The sequence below is a fragment of the Salmo salar genome, chromosome 03 (assembly GCF_965601325.2).
Source record: "Salmo salar chromosome 03, fSalSal1, whole genome shotgun sequence".
Classification (NCBI taxonomy): domain Eukaryota; kingdom Metazoa; phylum Chordata; class Actinopteri; order Salmoniformes; family Salmonidae; genus Salmo; species Salmo salar.
The window spans coordinates 78368844-78390896 of record NC_138293.1 but is presented as its reverse complement, the minus strand read 5'-3'; the positions used below and the strand labels follow the sequence as shown (position 1 = coordinate 78390896).

Sequence of the window (22053 nt, the reverse complement as noted above, 5' to 3'; positions counted from 1 at the left end):
CACACACAGACTCACAGATATCCACACACAGACTCACAGATACCACACACAGACTCACAGATACACCACACACACAGACTCTCAGATACACCCACACACACAGACTCGCAGATACACCCACACACACAGACTCGCAGATACACCCACACACAGACTCGCAGATACACCCACACACAGACTCACAGATACACCCACACACACACAGTCTCACAGATACACCCACACACACACAGTCTCACAGATACACACCCACACACACACAGTCTCACAGATACACACCCACACACACACAGTCTCACAGATACACATCCACACACACACAGTCTCACAGATACACACCCACACACACACAGTCTCACAGATACACACCCACACACAGATACACACACACACAGACTCAGATACCCACACAGATACCCACACTTTGAGGGCCTGGAGGTCGACTACATGTCAGATGAGAGCAGGTGAGACACACAATACAGACTCACAGATAAACACACACACACACACACACACAGACTCACAGATACCCACACACAGACTCACAGACACAGACTCACAGATATCCACACGCAGACTCACAGATATCCACACGCAGACTCACAGATATCCACACGCAGACTCACAGATATCCACACGCAGACTCACAGATATCCACACGCAGACTCACAGATATCCACACGCAGACTCACTGATACCCACACGCAGACTCACTGATACCCACACACAGACTCACTGATACCCACACACAGACTCACAGATACCCACACACAGACTCACAGATACAGACTCACAGATACCCACACACAGACTCACTGATACTCACACACAGACTCACTGATACCCACACACAGACTCACAGATACCCACTCACAGATACCCACACACAGATTCACAGATAAACCCACACACAGACTCACAGATAAACGCACACACAGATAAACCCACTCACAGATACACACAGACTCACAGATACACCCACACACAGACTCACACATACACCCACACACAGACTCACACCCACACACACACACAGACTCACAGATACACACACACAGACTCACAGATACACACACCCACACACACACAGACTCACAGATACACACACCCACACACACACAGACTCACAGATACACACCCACACACACACAGACTCACAGATACACACCCACACACACACCAACTCACAGATACACACCGACTCACAGATACACACCCACACACACACCGACTCACAGATACACACAGATACACAGACTCACAGATACACACAGACTCACAGATACACACCCACACACACACACACTCACAGATACCCACACTCACAGATAACCACACACAGACTCAGATACCCACACACAGACTCACAGATACCCACACACACAGATACACAGACTCACAGATACACCCACACACAGACTCACACATACACCCACACACAGACTCACACATACACCCACACACAGACTCACACATACACCCACACACAGACTCACACATACACCCACACACAGACTCACACATACACCCACACACAGACTCACACACACAGACTTACACATACACCCACACACAGACTCACACATACACACACACACACACAGACTCACAGATACACACACAGACTCACAGATACACACACACACAGACTCACAGATACACACACACAGACTCACAGATCACACACGACCCACACACACACACACAGACTCACAGATACACACCCACACGCACACAGACTCACAGATACACACCCACACGCACACAGACTCACAGATACACACCCACACGCACACAGACTCACAGATACACACCCACACGCACACCGACTCACAGATACACACACACAGACTCACAGATACAGACTCACAGATACAGACTCACAGATACAGACTCACAGATACCCACACACAGACTCACAGATACCCACACACAGACTCACAGATACACCCACACACAGACTCACAGATACACCCACACACAGACTCACAGATACACCCACACACAGACTCACAGATACACCCACACACAGACTCACAGATAAACCCACACACAGACTCACAGATAAACCCACACACAGATACACAGATACACCCACACACAGACTCACAGATACACCCACACACAGACTCGCAGATACACCCACACACAGACTCGCAGATACACCCACACACAGACTCGCAGATACACCCACACACAGACTCGCAGATGCACCCACATACAGACTCGCACATACACCCACACACAGACTCACACATACACACACACAGACTCACAGATACACACACCGACTCACAGATACACACACCCACACACACACCGACTCTCAGATACGCACAGACTCACAGATACACACAGACTCACAGATACACACAAACTCACAGACTCACAGATACACACACACACACAGACTCACAGATACACACCCACACACACACAGACTCACAGATACCCACACACACACACACACTCACAGATACCCACACACAGACTCAGATACCCACACACAGACTCAGATACACACAGATACACAGACACACAGATACACCCACACACAGACTCACAGATACACCCACACACAGACTCACAGATACACCCACACACAGACTCACAGATACACCCACACACAGACTCACAGATACACCCACACACAGACTCACACATACACCCACACACAGACTCACACATACACCCACACACAGACTCACACATACACCCACACACAGACTCACACATACACCCACAGACTAACAGATACACACACACACACAGACTCACAGATATACACACACACACACACAGACACACACACACACAGACTCACAGATACACACACAGACTCACAGATCCACATGCACACAGACTCACAGATACACACCCACACGCACACAGACTCACAGATACACACCTACACGCACACAGACTCACAGATACACACCCACACGCACACAGACTCACAGATACACACCCATACGCACACAGACTCACAGATACACACCCACACGCACACACACTCACAGATACACACACACACACTCACAGATACACACACACACAGACTCACAGAGACCCACACACAGACTCACGGAGACCCACACACAGACCCACACACAGACTCACAGAGACCCACACACAGACTCACAGAGACCCACACACAGACTCACAGAGACCCACACACAGACTCACAGAGACCCACACAGAGACCCTACACAGAGACTCCGATCCCACACACAGACTCACAGATAAACCCACACACACTCACAGATAAACCCACACACAGACTCACAGATACACACCACACACACACACACACACACACACCAGACTCACAGATACAGACTCACAGATACCCACATACAGACTCACACACAGACTCACAGATATACACACACACAGACTCACAGATAAACACACACACAGATAAACACACACACAGACTCACAGATAAACACACACACAAACAGAGAGAGACAGACACACACACAACACACACACACAGAGAGATACACACACAGACTCACAGATACACACAGACTCACAGATACACACCCACACACACACAGACTCACAGATACACACCCCCACACACACACACAGACTCACAGATACACACAAACACACACACACGACTCACAGATACCCACACACACACTCACAGATACCCACACACACACTCACAGATACCCACACACAGACTCAGATACCCACACACAGACTCAGATACCCACACACAGACTCAGATACCCACACACAGACTCAGATACCCACACACAGACTCACAGATACACACACACACAGATACACAGATACACACAGACTCACAGATATACAAACACAATCACAGACACACACAGACTCACAGAGACCCACACACAGACTCACAGAGACCCACACGCAGACTCACAGAGACCCACACGCAGACTCACAGAGACCCACACGCAGACTCACAGAGACCCACACGCAGACTCACAGAGACCCACACGCAGACTCACAGAGACCCACACGCAGACTCACAGAGACCCACACGCAGACTCACAGAGACCCACACGCAGACTCACAGAGACCCACACGCAGACTCACAGAGACCCACACGCAGACTCACAGAGACCCACACGCAGACTCACAGAGACCCACACGCAGACTCACAGAGACCCACACGCAGACTCACAGAGACCCACACGCAGACTCACAGAGACCCACACGCAGACTCACAGAGACCCACACGCAGACTCACAGAGACCCACACGCAGACTCACAGAGACCCACACGCAGACTCACAGAGACCCACACGCAGACTCACAGAGACCCACACGCAGACTCACAGAGACCCACACGCAGACTCAGAGACCCACACGCAGACTCACAGAGACCCACACGCAGACTCACAGAGACCCACACGCAGACTCACAGATAAACCCACACGCAGACTCACAGATAAACCCACACGCAGACTCACAGATAAACCCTCACGCAGACTGACCCACACGCAGACTCACAGAGACCCACACGCAGACTCACAGAGACCCACACGCAGACTCAGAGACCCACACGCAGACTCACAGAGACCCACACGCAGACTCACAGAGACCCACACGCAGACTCACAGATAGACCCACACGCAGACTCACAGAGACCCACACGCAGACTCACAGATAAACCCACACGCAGACTCACAGATAAACCCTCACGCAGACTCACAGATAAACCCACACGCAGACTCACAGATAAACCCTCACGCAGACTCACAGATAAACCCACACGCAGACTCACAGATAAACCCACACACAGACTCACAGATACACCCACACACACACAGACTCACAGATACACCCACACACACAGACTCACACATACACACACACAGACTCACACATACACCCACACACACACAGACTCACACACAGACTCACACATACACCCACACACACAGACTCACAGATACACACACAGACTCACAGATACACACACAGACTCACAGATACACACACAGACTCAACAGATACACACCCACACACACACAGACTCACAGATACCCACCCACACACACACACTCACAGATACCCACACTCACAGATACCCACACACAGACTCAGATACCCACACACAGACTCAGATACCCACACACAGACTCAGATACCCACACACAGACTCAGATACCCACACACAGACTCAGATACCCACACACAGACTCACAGATACCACACACACACAGATACACAGACTCACAGATACACCCACACACAGACTCACAGATAAACCCACACACAGACTCACAGATACCCACACACACAGATACACAGACTCACAGATACACCCACACACAGACTCACACATACACCCACACACAGACTCACACATACACCCACACACAGACTCACACATACACCCACACACAGACTCACACATACACCCACACACAGACTCACACACACAGACTCACACATACACCCACACACAGACTCACACATACACACACACACACACAGACTCACAGATACACACACAGACTCACAGATACCACACACACACACAGACTCACAGATACACACACACAGACTCACAGATACACACCCACCACACACACACACAGACTCACAGATACACACCCACACGCACACAGACTCACAGATACACACCCACACGCACACAGACTCACAGATACACACCCACACGCACACCGACTCACAGATACACATCCACGCACAGATACACACACACAGACTCACAGATACACACACACAGACTCACAGATACAGACTCACAGATACCCACACACAGACTCACAGATACCCACACACAGACTCACAGATACCCACACACAGACTCACAGATACACCCACACACAGACTCACAGATAAACCCACACACAGACTCACAGATAAACCCACACACAGACTCACAGATAAACCCACACACAGATCACAGATAAACCCACACACAGACTCACAGATACACCCACACACAGACTCGCAGATACACCCACACACAGACTCGCAGATACACCCACACACAGACTCGCAGATACACCCACACACAGACTCGCAGATACACCCACACACAGACTCGCAGATGCACCCACATACAGACTCGCACATACACCCACACACAGACTCACACATACACACACACAGACTCACAGATACACACACCGACTCACAGATACACACACCCACACACACACCGACTCTCAGATACGCACAGACTCACAGATACACACAGACTCACAGATACACACAAACTCACAGACTCACAGATACACACCCACACAGACTCACAGATACACACCCACACACACACAGACTCACAGATACCCACACACACACACACACTCACAGATACCCACACACAGACTCAGATACCCACACACAGACTCAGATACCCACACACAGACTCACAGATACACACACACACACACACAGATACACAGACTAACAGATACACCCACACACAGACTCACAGATACACACAGACTCACAGATACACCCACACACAGACTCACAGATACCCACACACACACACACACACACTCACAGATACCCACACTCACAGATACCCACACACAGACACAGATACCCACACACAGACTCAGATACCCACACACAGACTCAGATACCCACACACAGACTCAGATAGACTCACAGATACACCCACACACAGACTCACACGATACACCCACACACAGACTCACACATACACCCACACACAGACTCACACGATACACCCACACACAGACTCACACATACACCCACAGACTAACAGATACACACACACACACAGACTCACAGATATACACACACACACACACACACACACACAGACTCACAGATACACACACAGACTCACAGATCCACACGCACACAGACTCACAGATACACACCCACACGCACACAGACTCACAGATACACACCTACACGCACACAGACTCACAGATACACACCCACACGCACACAGACTCACAGATACACACCCATACGCACACAGACTCACAGATACACACCCACACGCACACACACTCACAGATACACACACACACACTCACAGATACACACACACACAGACTCACAGAGACCCACACACAGACTCACGGAGACCCACACACAGACCCACACACAGACTCACAGAGACCCACACACAGACTCACAGAGACCCACACACAGACTCACAGAGACCCACACACAGACTCACAGAGACCCACACACAGACCCTCACACAGAGACCCACACAGAGACCCACACACAGACTCACAGATAAACCCACACACAGACTCACAGATAAACCCACACACTGACTCACAGATACACACACACACACACCACACACACACACACACACACACACACACACACACACACACAGACTCACAGATACAGACTCACAGATACCCACATACAGACTCACACACAGACTCACAGATATACACACACACAGACTCACAGATAAACACACACACAGATAAACACACACACAGACTCACAGATAAACACACACACAAACAGAGAGAGACAGACACACACACACAACACACACACAGAGAGATACACACACAGACTCACAGATACACACAGACTCACAGATACACACCCACACACACACAGACTCACAGATACACACCCCCACACACACACACAGACTCACAGATACACACAAACACACACACAGACTCACAGATACCCACACACACACTCACAGATACCCACACACACACTCACAGATACCCACACACAGACTCAGATACCCACACACAGACTCAGATACCCACACACAGACTCAGATACCCACACACAGACTCACAGATACACACACACACACACACACACACACAGATACACAGATACACACAGACTCACAGATACACACACACACTCACAGACACACACACACACACAGACTCACAGAGACCCACACACAGACTCACAGAGACCCACACGCAGACTCACAGAGACCCACACGCAGACTCACAGAGACCCACACGCAGACTCACAGAGACCCACACGCAGACTCACAGAGACCCACACGCAGACTCACAGAGACCCACACGCAGACTCACAGAGACCCACACGCAGACTCACAGAGACCCACACGCGCCCGGCCCCACGCAGCTCACAGAGACCCACACGCAGACTCACAGAGACCCACACGCAGACTCACAGAGACCCACACGCAGACTCACAGAGACCCACACGCAGACTCACAGAGACCCACACGCAGACTCACAGAGACCCACACGCAGACTCACAGAGACCCACACGCAGACTCACAGAGACCCACACGCAGACTCACAGAGACCCACACGCAGACTCACAGAGACCCACACGCAGACTCACAGAGACCCACACGCAGACTCACAGAGACCCACACGCAGACTCACAGATAAACCCACACGCAGACTCACAGATAAACCCACACGCAGACTCACAGATAAACCCTCACGCAGACTCACAGATAAACCCACACGCAGACTCACAGATAAACCCACACGCAGACTCACAGATAAACCCACACACAGACTCACAGATAAACCCACACACAGACTCACAGATAAACCCACACACAGACTCACAGATACACCCACACACAGACTCACAGATACACCCACACACACACAGACTCACAGATACACACACACAGACTCACACATACACACACACAGACTCACACATACACCCACACACACACAGACTCACACACAGACTCACACATACACCCAGCCACAGCACACCGACTCACAGATACACACACAGACTCACAGATACACACAGACTAACAGATACACACCCACACACACACAGACTCACAGATACCCACCCACACACACACACACACACTCACAGATACCCACACTCACAGATACCCACACACAGACTCAGATACCCACACACAGACTCAGATACCCACACACAGACTCAGATACCCACACACAGACTCAGATACCCACACACAGACTCACAGATATCCACCCACACACAGACTCACAGATACCCACACACACACAGATACACAGACTCACAGATACACCCACACACAGATACACCCACACACAGACTCACAGATAAACCCACACACAGACTCACACATACACCCACACACAGACTCACACATACACCCACACACAGACTCACACATACACCCACACACAGACTCACACACACACACACACCACACACACACACACACAGAGAGAGATACACACACAGACTCACAGATACACACAGACTCACAGATACACACAGACTCACAGATACACACACACACACACACTCACAGACACACACACACACACAGACTCACAGATACCCACACACAGACTCACAGATACCCACACACAGACTCACAGATACCCACACACAGACTCAGATACCCACACACAGACTCAGATAACCACACACAGACTCACAGATACACACACACACAGACTCACACATACACGACACACAGACTCACACACACACACACAGACTCACACACACACCACACACAGACACACACACACACACAGACTCACAGAGACCCACACGCAGACTCACAGAGACCCACACGCAGACTCACAGATACGCAGACTCACAGATACGCAGACTCACAGATACGCAGACTCACAGATACGCAGACTCACAGAGTCCCACACGCAGACTCACAGAGACCCACACGCAGACTCACAGAGACCCACACGCAGACTCACAGATAAACCCACACGCAGACTCACAGATAAACCCTCACGCAGACTCACAGATAAACCCTCACGCAGACTCACAGATAAACCCTCACGCAGACTCACAGATAAACCCACACACAGACTCACAGATAAACCCACACACAGACTCACAGATACACCCACACACAGACACACAGATACACCCACACACACACAGACTCACACATACACACACACAGACTCACACATACACCCACACACACACAGACTCACACACAGACTCACACATACACCCACACACACAGACTCACAGATACACACACAGACTCACAGATACACACACAGACTCACAGATACACACACAGACCCGATCCACAGCCAGATACACACCCACACACACACAGACTCACAGATACCCACCCACACACACACACACTCACAGATACCCACACTCACAGATACCCACACACAGACTCAGATACCCACACACAGACTCAGATACCCACACACAGACTCAGATACCCACACACAGACTCAGATACCCACACACAGACTCAGATACCCACACACAGACTCACAGATACCCACACACACACAGATACACAGACTCACAGATACACCCACACACAGACTCACAGATAAACCCACACACAGACTCACAGATACCCACACACACAGATACACAGACTCACAGATACACCCACACACAGACTCACACATACACCCACACACAGACTCACACATACACCCACACACAGACTCACACATACACCCACACACAGACTCACACATACACCCACACACAGACTCACACACACAGACTCACACATACACCCACACACAGACTCACACATACACACACACACACACAGACTCACACATACACACACAGACTCACAGATACACACACACACACACACAGACTCACAGATACACACACACAGACTCACAGACCCACACACACACACACAGACTCACAGATACACACCCACACGCACACAGACCCACAGATACACACCCACACGCACACAGACTCACAGATACACACCCACACGCACACCGACTCACAGATACACATCCACGCACAGATACACACACACAGACTCACAGATACACACACACAGACTCACAGATACAGACTCACAGATACCCACACACAGACTCACAGATACCCACACACAGACTCACAGATACCCACACACAGACTCACAGATACACCCACACACAGACTCACAGATAAACCCACACACAGACTCACAGATAAACCCACACACAGACTCACAGATAAACCCACTCACAGATACACAGATAAACCCACACACAGACTCGCAGATACACCCACACACAGACTCGCAGATACACCCACACACAGACTCGCAGATACACCCACACACAGACTCGCAGATACACCCACACACAGACTCGCAGATACACCCACACACAGACTCGCAGATGCACCCACATACAGACTCACACATACACCCACACACAGACTCACACATACACACACACAGACTCACAGATACACACACCGACTCACAGATACACACACCCACACACACACCGACTCTCAGATACGCACAGACTCACAGATACACACAGACTCACAGATACACACAAACTCACAGACTCACAGATACACACCCACACAGACTCACAGATACACACCCACACACACACAGACTCACAGATACCCACACACACACACACACTCACAGATACCCACACACAGACTCAGATACCCACACACAGACTCAGATACCCACACACAGACTCACAGATACACACACACACACACACAGATACACAGACTAACAGATACACCCACACACAGACTCACAGATACACCCACACACAGACTCACAGATACACCCACACACAGACTCACAGATACACCCACACACAGACTCACACATACACCCACACACAGACTCACACATACACCACACACAGACTCACAGATACCCACACACAAACTCACAGATACCCACACACAGACTCACAGATACCCACTCACAGATACCCACACACAGATTCACAGATAAACCCACACACAGACTCACAGATAAACCCACACACAGACTCACAGATAAACGCACACACAGATAAACCCACTCACAGATACACACAGACTCACAGATACACCCACACACAGACTCACACATACACCCACACACAGACTCACACCCACACACACACACACAGACTCACAGATACACACACAGACTCACAGATACACACACCCACACACACACAGACTCACAGATACACACACACACACACACCAACTCACAGATACACACCCACACACACACCGACTCACAGATACACACCCACACACACACCGACTCACAGATACACACAGACTCACAGATACACACAGACTCACAGATACACACAGACTCACAGATATACACACACACCACAGACACACACACAGACTCACAGATAACCACACTCACAGATAACCACACACAGACTCAGATACCCACACACAGACTCACAGATACCCACACACACAGATACACAGACTCACAGATACACCCACACACAGACTCACAGATACACCCACACACAGACTCACAGATAAACCCACACACAGACTCACACATACACCCACACACAGACTCACACATACACCCACAGACTCACAGATACACACACACACACACACACACACACACACACACAGATACACACACCCACACACACACCGACTCTCAGATACGCACAGACTCACAGATACACACAGACTCACAGATACACACAAACTCACAGACTCACAGATACACACCCACACAGACTCACAGATACACACCCACACACACACAGACTCACAGATACCCACACACACACTCACAGATACCCACACACAGACTCAGATACCCACACACAGACTCAGATACCCACACACAGACTCACAGATACACACACACACACACACAGATACACAGACTAACAGATACACCCACACACAGACTCACAGATACACCCACACACAGACTCACAGATACACCCACACACAGACTCACAGATACACCCACACACAGACTCACACATACACCCACACACAGACTCACACATACACCCACACACAGACTCACACATACACACACACAGACTCACAGATACCCACACACAAACTCACAGATACCCACACACAGACTCACAGATACCCACTCACAGATACCCACACACAGATTCACAGATAAACCCACACACAGACTCACAGATAAACCCACACACAGACTCACAGATAAACGCACACACAGATAAACCCACTCACAGATACACACAGACTCACAGATACACCCACACACAGACTCACACATACACCCACACACAGACTCACACCCACACACACACACACACACAGACTCACAGATACACACACAGACTCACAGATACACACACCCACACACACACAGACTCACAGATACACACACACACACACACCAACTCACAGATACACACCCACACACACACCGACTCACAGATACACACCCACACACACACCGACTCACAGATACACACAGACTCACAGATACACACAGACTCACAGATACACACAGACTCACAGATATACACACACACACACACACACACACACACACTCACAGATAACCACACTCACAGATAACCACACACAGACTCAGATACCCACACACAGACTCACAGATACCCACACACACAGATACACAGACTCACAGATACACCCACACACAGACTCACAGATACACCCACACACAGACTCACAGATAAACCCACACACAGACTCACACATACACCCACACACAGACTCACACATACACCCACAGACTCACAGATACACACACACACACACACAGACTCACAGATATACACACAGACTCACAGATCCACATGCACACAGACTCACAGATACACACCCACACGCACACAGACTCACAGATACACACCCACACGCACACAGACTCACAGATACACACCTACACGCACACAGACTCACAGATACACACCCACACGCACACAGACTCACAGATACACACACAGACACACAGATACACACAGACTCACAGATACACACAGACTCACAGATACACACCCCCCCACACACAGACTCACAGATACACACCCCCACACACACACACACACACACACAGACTCACAGATACACACCCACACACACACAGACTCACAGATACACACCCACACACACAGACTCACAGATACACACCCACACACACACAGACTCACAGATACACACCCACACACACACAGACTCACAGATACACCCACACACACACAGACTCACAGATACACCCCCACACACACACACACACACACACAGATACACACACACACACACACAGATACACACACACACACAGACTCACAGATACACCCACACACAAACTCACAGATACATCCACTCACAGATACACACACACTCACAGATACACACACACAACACACTCACAGATACACACACACACACTCACAGATACACACACACACAGACTCACAGAGACCCACACACAGACTCACGGAGACCCACACACAGACCCACACACAGACTCACAGAGACCCACACACAGACTCACAGAGACCCACACACAGACTCACAGAGACCCACACACAGACTCACAGAGACCCACACACAGACTCACAGAGACCCACACAGAGACCCACACAGAGACCCTCACACACAGACTCACAGATATACCCACACACAGACTCACAGATAAACCCACACACAGACTCACAGATACACACACACACACACACACGACTCACAGATACAGACTCACAGATACCCACATACAGACTCACACACAGACTCACAGATATACACACACACAGACTCACAGATAAACACACACACAGATAAACACACACACAGACTCACAGATAAACACACACACAAACAGAGAGAGACACACACACACACACACTCACACAGAGAGATACACACACAGACTCACAGATACACACAGACTCACAGATACACACCCACACACACACAGACTCACAGATACACACCCACACACACACAGACTCACAGATACACACCCCCACACACACACACAGACTCACAGATACACACAAACACACACACAGACTCACAGATACCCACACACACACTCACAGATACCCACACACACACTCACAGATACCCACACACAGACTCAGATACCCACACACAGACTCAGATACCCACACACAGACTCAGATACCCACACACAGACTCACGATACCCCCACACACAGACTCACAGATACCACACACACACACACAGATACACACCACAGATACACAGATACACACAGACTCACAGATACACACACACACTCACAGACACACACAGACTCACAGAGACCCACACACAGACTCACAGAGACCCACACACAGACTCACAGAGACCCACACGCAGAAGACTCACACATACACCCACACACAGACTCACACATACACCCACACACAGACTCACACATACACCCACACACAGACTCACACACACACACACACACACACACACACACACACGAGAGAGATACACACACAGACTCACAGATACACACAGACTCACAGATACACACACACAGACTCACAGATACACACCCCCACACACACACACAGACTCACAGATACACACAAACACACACACAGACTCACAGATACCCACACACAGACTCAGATACCCACACACAGACTCAGATACCCACACACAGACTCAGATAACCACACACAGACTCACAGATACACACACACACACACACACACAGATACACAGATACACACAGACTCACAGATACACACACACACTCACAGACACACACACACACACAGACTCACAGAGACCCACACGCAGACTCACAGAGACCCACACGCAGACTCACAGAGACCCACACGCAGACTCACAGAGACCCACACGCAGACTCACAGATACGCAGACTCACAGATACGCAGACTCACAGAGACCCACACGCAGACTCACAGAGACCCACACGCAGACTCACAGATAAACCCACACGCAGACTCACAGATAAACCCTCACGCAGACTCACAGATAAACCCTCACGCAGACTCACAGATAAACCCTCACGCAGACTCACAGATAAACCCACACACAGACTCACAGATAAACCCACACACAGACTCACAGATACCCACCACGACTCACACATACACACACACAGACTCACACATACACACACACAGACTCACACATACACCCACACACACACAGACTCACACACAGACTCACACATACACCCACACACACAGACTCACAGATACACACACAGACTCACAGATACACACACAGACTCACAGATACACACACAGACTCACAGATACACACAGACTCACAGATACACACCCACACCCACGCACTCACAGATACCCACACACAGACTCAGATACCCACACACAGACTCAGATACCCACACACAGACTCACAGATATCCACCCACACACAAACTCACAGATACCTACACACACACACACAGATACACAGACTCACAGATACACCCACACACAGATACACCCACACACAGACTCACAGATAAACCCACACACAGACTCACAGATAAACCCACACACAGACTCACAGATAAACCCACACACAGACTCACACATACACCCACACACAGACTCACACATACACCCACACACAGACTCACACATACACCCACACACAGACTCACACATACACATACACACACACACACACACACACACACACACACACACACACACACACACACACACACACACAGACTCACAGATACACACACACAGACTCACAGATACACACCCACACGCACACAGACTCACAGATACACACCCACACGCACACAGACTCACAGATACACACCCACACGCACACAGACTCACAGATACACACCCACACGCACACAGACTCACAGATACACACCCAGCACAGATACACACACAGACTCACAGATACACACACACACAGACTCACAGATACACACACAGACTCACAGATACACACACAGACTCACAGACTACACACACACAGACTCACAGACACACACAGACTCACAGATACACACCCACACACACACAGACTCACAGATACACCCCCACACACACACACACTCACAGATACCCACACCACACACACACACACACACACACACACACACAGACTCACAGATACACCCACACACAAACTCACAGATACACCCACTCACAGATACACACTCACAGATACACACACAACACACACACACTCACAGATACACACACAACACACACACACTCACAGATACACACACACACTCACAGATACACACACACACTCACAGACTCACAGACACACACACACAGACTCACAGAGACCCACACACAGACTCACAGAGACCCACACACAGACTCACAGAGACCCACACACAGACTCACAGAGACCCACACACAGACTCACAGAGACCCACACACAGACTCACAGAGACCCACACACAGACTCACAGAGACCCACACAGAGACTCACGAGACCCACACAGAGACCCACACAGAGACTCACAGATATACCCACACACAGACTCACAGATACCCACTCACAGATACACACACACACACACACACACACACACACACACACACACACACACACACACACACACACACACAGACACACACACACACAGACTCACAGATACCCACATACAGACTCACATACAGACTCACAGATATACACACACACAGACTCACAGATATACACACACACAGACTCACAGATAAACACACACACAGATAAACACACACACAGACTCACAGATAAAAACACACACAGACTCACAGATAAACACACACACACTCACAGATAAACACACACACAAACAGAGAGAGACACACACACACACACACACACACACACACACACACACACACACACACACACAGAGATACACACACAGACTCACAGATACACACACAGACTCACAGATACACACACAGACTCACAGATATACACACACAGACTCAGACTCACAGATATATACACATACAGTGCATTCGGAAAGTATTCAGACCCTTTGACTTTTTCCACATTTTGTTACGTTACAGCCTTATTCTAAAATGGATTAATTAAGTAAAAAAATCCTCATCAGTCTACAGACAATACCCCATAATGACAAAGCGGAACGTTTTTTTAGAAATGTTTTGCTAAATTATTAAATATAAAAAACTGAAATACTTAGTATTCAGACCCTTTTGCTATGAAACTCAAAATTGAGCTCAGGTGCATCCAGTTTCCATTGATCATTTTATTTAACATTTTATTTAACCAGTCAAGTCAGTTAAGAACAAATTCTTATTTACAATGATTACTCCTGCCAAACCCAGACGACGCTGGGCCAATTGTGCGCCGCCCTATGGGACTCCCAATCACGGCCGGTTATGATACAGCCTGGAACCGAACCAGGGTCTGTAGTAATGCCTCTAACACAGAGATGCAGTGCCTTAGACCGCTGCGCCACTCAGGAGCCTCTGTCAGGTTGGATGGGGAGCATCGCTTCACAGCTGTTTTCAGGTCTCCAGAGATGTTCATCCTTGAGATGTTTCTACAACTTGATTGGAGTCCACCTATGGTAAATTCAATTGATTGGACATGATTTGGAAAGGCACACACCTGTCTATATAAGGTCCCCCAGTTGACGGAGCATGTCAGAGCAAAAACCAAGCCATGAGGTTGAAGGAATTGTCCGTAGAGCTTGGAGACAAGATTGTGTCGAGGCACAAATCTGGGTAAGGGTACCAAAAAATGTCTGAGGCATTGAATGTTCCCAGTGACCTGCATCATTCTTAAATGGAAGAAGTTTGGAACCACCAAGACTTCCTGAATGACAACCATCTCTGCAGCACTCCACCAATCAGGCCTTTATGGTAGAGTAGCCAGACGGAAGCCACTCCTCAGTAAAAGGCACATGACAGGCCGCTTGGAGTTTGCCAAAAGGCACCTAAAGACTCAGACCATGAGAAACAAGATTGTCTGGTCTGATGAAACCAAGATTGAACTCTTTGGCCTGAATGCCAAGCGTCACATCTGGAGGAAACCTGGCATCATCCCTACAGTGAAGCATGGTGATGGCAGCATCATGCGGTGGGGATGTTTTTCAGCGGCAGGGATTGTGAGACTAGTCAGAATCGAGGGAAAGATGACTTGAGCACAGAGAGATCCTTGATGAAAACCTGCTCCAGAGCGGTCAGGACCTCAGACTGGTGCAACGGTTCACCTTCCAACAGGACAATGACCCTAAGCACACAGCCAAGACAACGCAGGAGTGGCTTCAGGACAAGTCTCTGAATGTCCTTTAGTGGCCCAGCCAGAGCCCGGACATGAACCCCATCGATCATCTCTGGAGAGACCTGAAAATAGCTGTGAAGCGACGCTCCCCATCTAACCTGACAGAGCTTGAGAGGATCTGCAGAGAATAATGGGAAACTCCCCAAATACAGGTGGTTTGGCATCATACCCAAGAAGACTTGAGGCTGTAATCACTGCCAGAGGTGCTTCAACAATGTACTGAGTAAAGGATCTGAATACATATGTAAATGTGATATTTCAGTTATTTTATTTTATGAAATTTCTAAAAAACTGTTTTTGCTTTGTCATTATGGGGTATTGTGTAGATTAATGAGGGGGGAAAACTATTTAATCACCCCTTTTGATCCATTTTAGAATAAGACTGTAACGTAACAAAATGTGGGGAAAGTCAAGGGGTCTGAATACTTTCTGAATGCACTGTACACCAGAACTTCTATTGACAACTGTAGGGTCACACACCAAAGACACTTGTAGAGCCATACACACAAACACTTCCTGCAACCTCTCATTTATTTTCTCACATCTGTTTCTCTCTTTCATCCCTTCCTCGCTCCTTACTCCCTTGTTCCTGCAGTTCAGAGGAAGAGGCCGGCGAAGAGAAGGCCAAGTCCAATAAAGAGGCCGTTCCCAAAGGTCAGAGGGCACCGCCATGGCAACAATACAACGTGTTCATGTGTGCGAATTCTAAGAACTTTAACTCTGTTCACAGGAATCGACGAGGCATCGGAGAGTGAGGAAGAGAGCGAGGAGGAGAAACAGAATGAGGAAGAGGGGAAAGAGGAGGAGGAGGAAGAGGAAGGGAAGAAGACCCCAGTCCAGACGAAGAAGAAGAGAGGTAGCAGTTTTTCTTCTTCTTTAGAATCTTTACTGATCAGGTATCACAGGGAAGTGGCAAGACTTGAACCCACGGAAATATACTGTTTTTGTTGAAGGGGGCTATGATGTGATAATGTTGTGTGTGTTTCAGACAGCAGCGGTGAGTCGGACACCTCGGAGGACAGCGACATCGATGGAGAGGCAGCCTCCGCTCTCTTCATGGTGGTGTGTGTGTGTGTGAGAGTGTTAGTTTGTGTGTGGTCCCTTTTGTAGTGCCACTGTTCAATGTCAACCCCACTTTCTCTCTTTCTCGCAGAGATGGAGTCTTGATATCGTGTTCTTGATCTGGGTTACGGTGCCCAAGATCTGGGGCTTTTCTAAAAGTCTTGAACAAGACTGGTAGTTGATGAACCTGATACCATATTTTGTAGTTTCTATGTGGCACAAAAGGGGTGACACAACACACAATTTCCAGGGTATCTTGCTTCCCTAGTGTGGCAGCAGTGTGGGCAGAAAAACAGGCCTCTGTCTTGGTTTTCCACATTTCAACTGGTCTTGGTGTGGTAATGGTCTGCTAACACTGTCTCTTTCTTGGTCTGGATCTTGAGAGGTTGAGAGTGGCTCTCGTGGACTTTGCTCTTGACGTTCCCCATTTCCTCACTACCCCCCCCCCCCCCCCCCAGAAGAAGCGTACTCCTCCTAAGCGCGGTGGTGGGCGTGGCTCTGGAGGCAGCTCCAGGACTGGCAGTCGCCCTGGAACACCGTCCATAGACTCCGCCTCCACCTCCAACACACTCCGAGCCGCCGCTAGCAAACTGGAGCAAGGTACACTCACACACACATTTTCACAGATGAGAAATGGATATTTATATTTGTAATGTTTTCATTTATATTTACATAGTCACAGAATCTAAAAGTTTTATTTTGTTTGTGCTACCTTAAGGCTATGTGTGACCTCAGCACTGCATGCTAAAACTGTCTCCGTCACCCTGCTCCCTCCCTCCCCTCACAGGTAAGAGACAGGTGGTGGGTGGTAGCTCTGAGTCTCCAGCTGCCAAGAGGCTGAAGATGGAGTCCAGCAGTACGGCTGTCACCACCCAGAGTCCTGCCCCCTCAGGGAAGAGCACGCCACAGCCCCCCTCAGGCAAATCAACCCCCAGTTCCAGGTATATTCCTCCTCTTCAATATCTCCTGTTTGTTCACTTTTCTCACCCTTACCCTCTCTCTAGCTCACACACACACTCGTTCTTTCTCTCTCTCTTGCTCTCTCCTCTTTTCTCTGTCCGCTCCCACACGCACTGTCTTTCTTCTTATTCTCTCCCCTCTATCACCCACTTTCTCTCCCCACCACACACCCTCCCCCTGGTTTTGTGTCCCACTCTCCATCCTCCCTCTCCACAGTGACGTTCAGCTGACGGAGGAGGCGGTGCGCCGCTACCTGATCCGGAAGCCCATGACCACCAAGGACCTGCTGAAGAAGTTCCAGACCAAGAGGACTGGCCTGAGCAGCGAGCAGACGGTCAACGTCCTGGCCCAGATCCTCAAACGCCTCAACCCCGAGAGGAAGAACGTCAACGACAAGATGCACTTCTACCTCACCGAGTAAACCGGGCTCGTGTTCATTAGGGCATGCGTTTTAAAATGGAAAATGAGTTCCTCTTTCAGTCCCTTTGGTGCCTAATGAACACGACCCAGGGAGGGAGGAGGAGAGGATGAGATGCTCCTCATTGATTGAGCAGCGGAAGGAGGAGAAGGATAGAACAGGGTCCTTGGAAGAGGAAGGCTAGAAGAGGAAGAGAGTGGAATAAGGTAGAAAGAAAAGCGTTACGCAGCTGTGATTTGAGATGCGGTGTAAACTAGCTTCAATATCTGTCTCTAGAAATGGTTTGAAGTCATCTGTACCTGTGGCAGTCCTTTCAGGTCAAACAACTTACAAGATATAGGTTTATCAATGAATTAGGCAGATGTGAAGGTATCAATGAAAACATTCCGTGTAGATCTTGCCTGCCGACTCACCTCCCACCACAAACAACTGGATTCAACAAGACAAGTGTGGGTAATTTTGTACGAATTGCCGTATCTCCTCAGGCCTCTATTTCTCATTTTAGAATTGTCTTTTTTGTTTATTTTCATTTGTAATAAAAACCCTGCTGTTGCCGTGGCTGGTCTCCTTGTCATGTTTCTGGTTGGTTTGCATAATTAGAAGCAGAACACTGGACAATGATGTCATACATCTTAAGGCTTTTCAATGAAG

At 49.1% G+C, this 22053-nt stretch overlaps 1 protein-coding gene across 1 annotated transcript; it reads left to right on the top strand.

The window, feature by feature from the left end:
• Nucleotides 1-421: 421 nt before the first annotated feature.
• LOC106594527 (general transcription factor IIF subunit 1) lies at nucleotides 422-21960 on the top strand. Its single transcript, XM_082972782.1, has 7 exons — nucleotides 422-464; nucleotides 19558-19616; nucleotides 19693-19818; nucleotides 19951-20024; nucleotides 20483-20624; nucleotides 20812-20965; nucleotides 21201-21960. The coding sequence occupies exons 1-7, from the start codon at nucleotides 448-450 to the stop codon at nucleotides 21403-21405; spliced, it is 777 nt and encodes a 258-aa protein (XP_082828908.1). The 5' UTR covers nucleotides 422-447; the 3' UTR covers nucleotides 21406-21960.
• The last annotated feature ends 93 nt before the right edge of the window (nucleotides 21961-22053 follow it).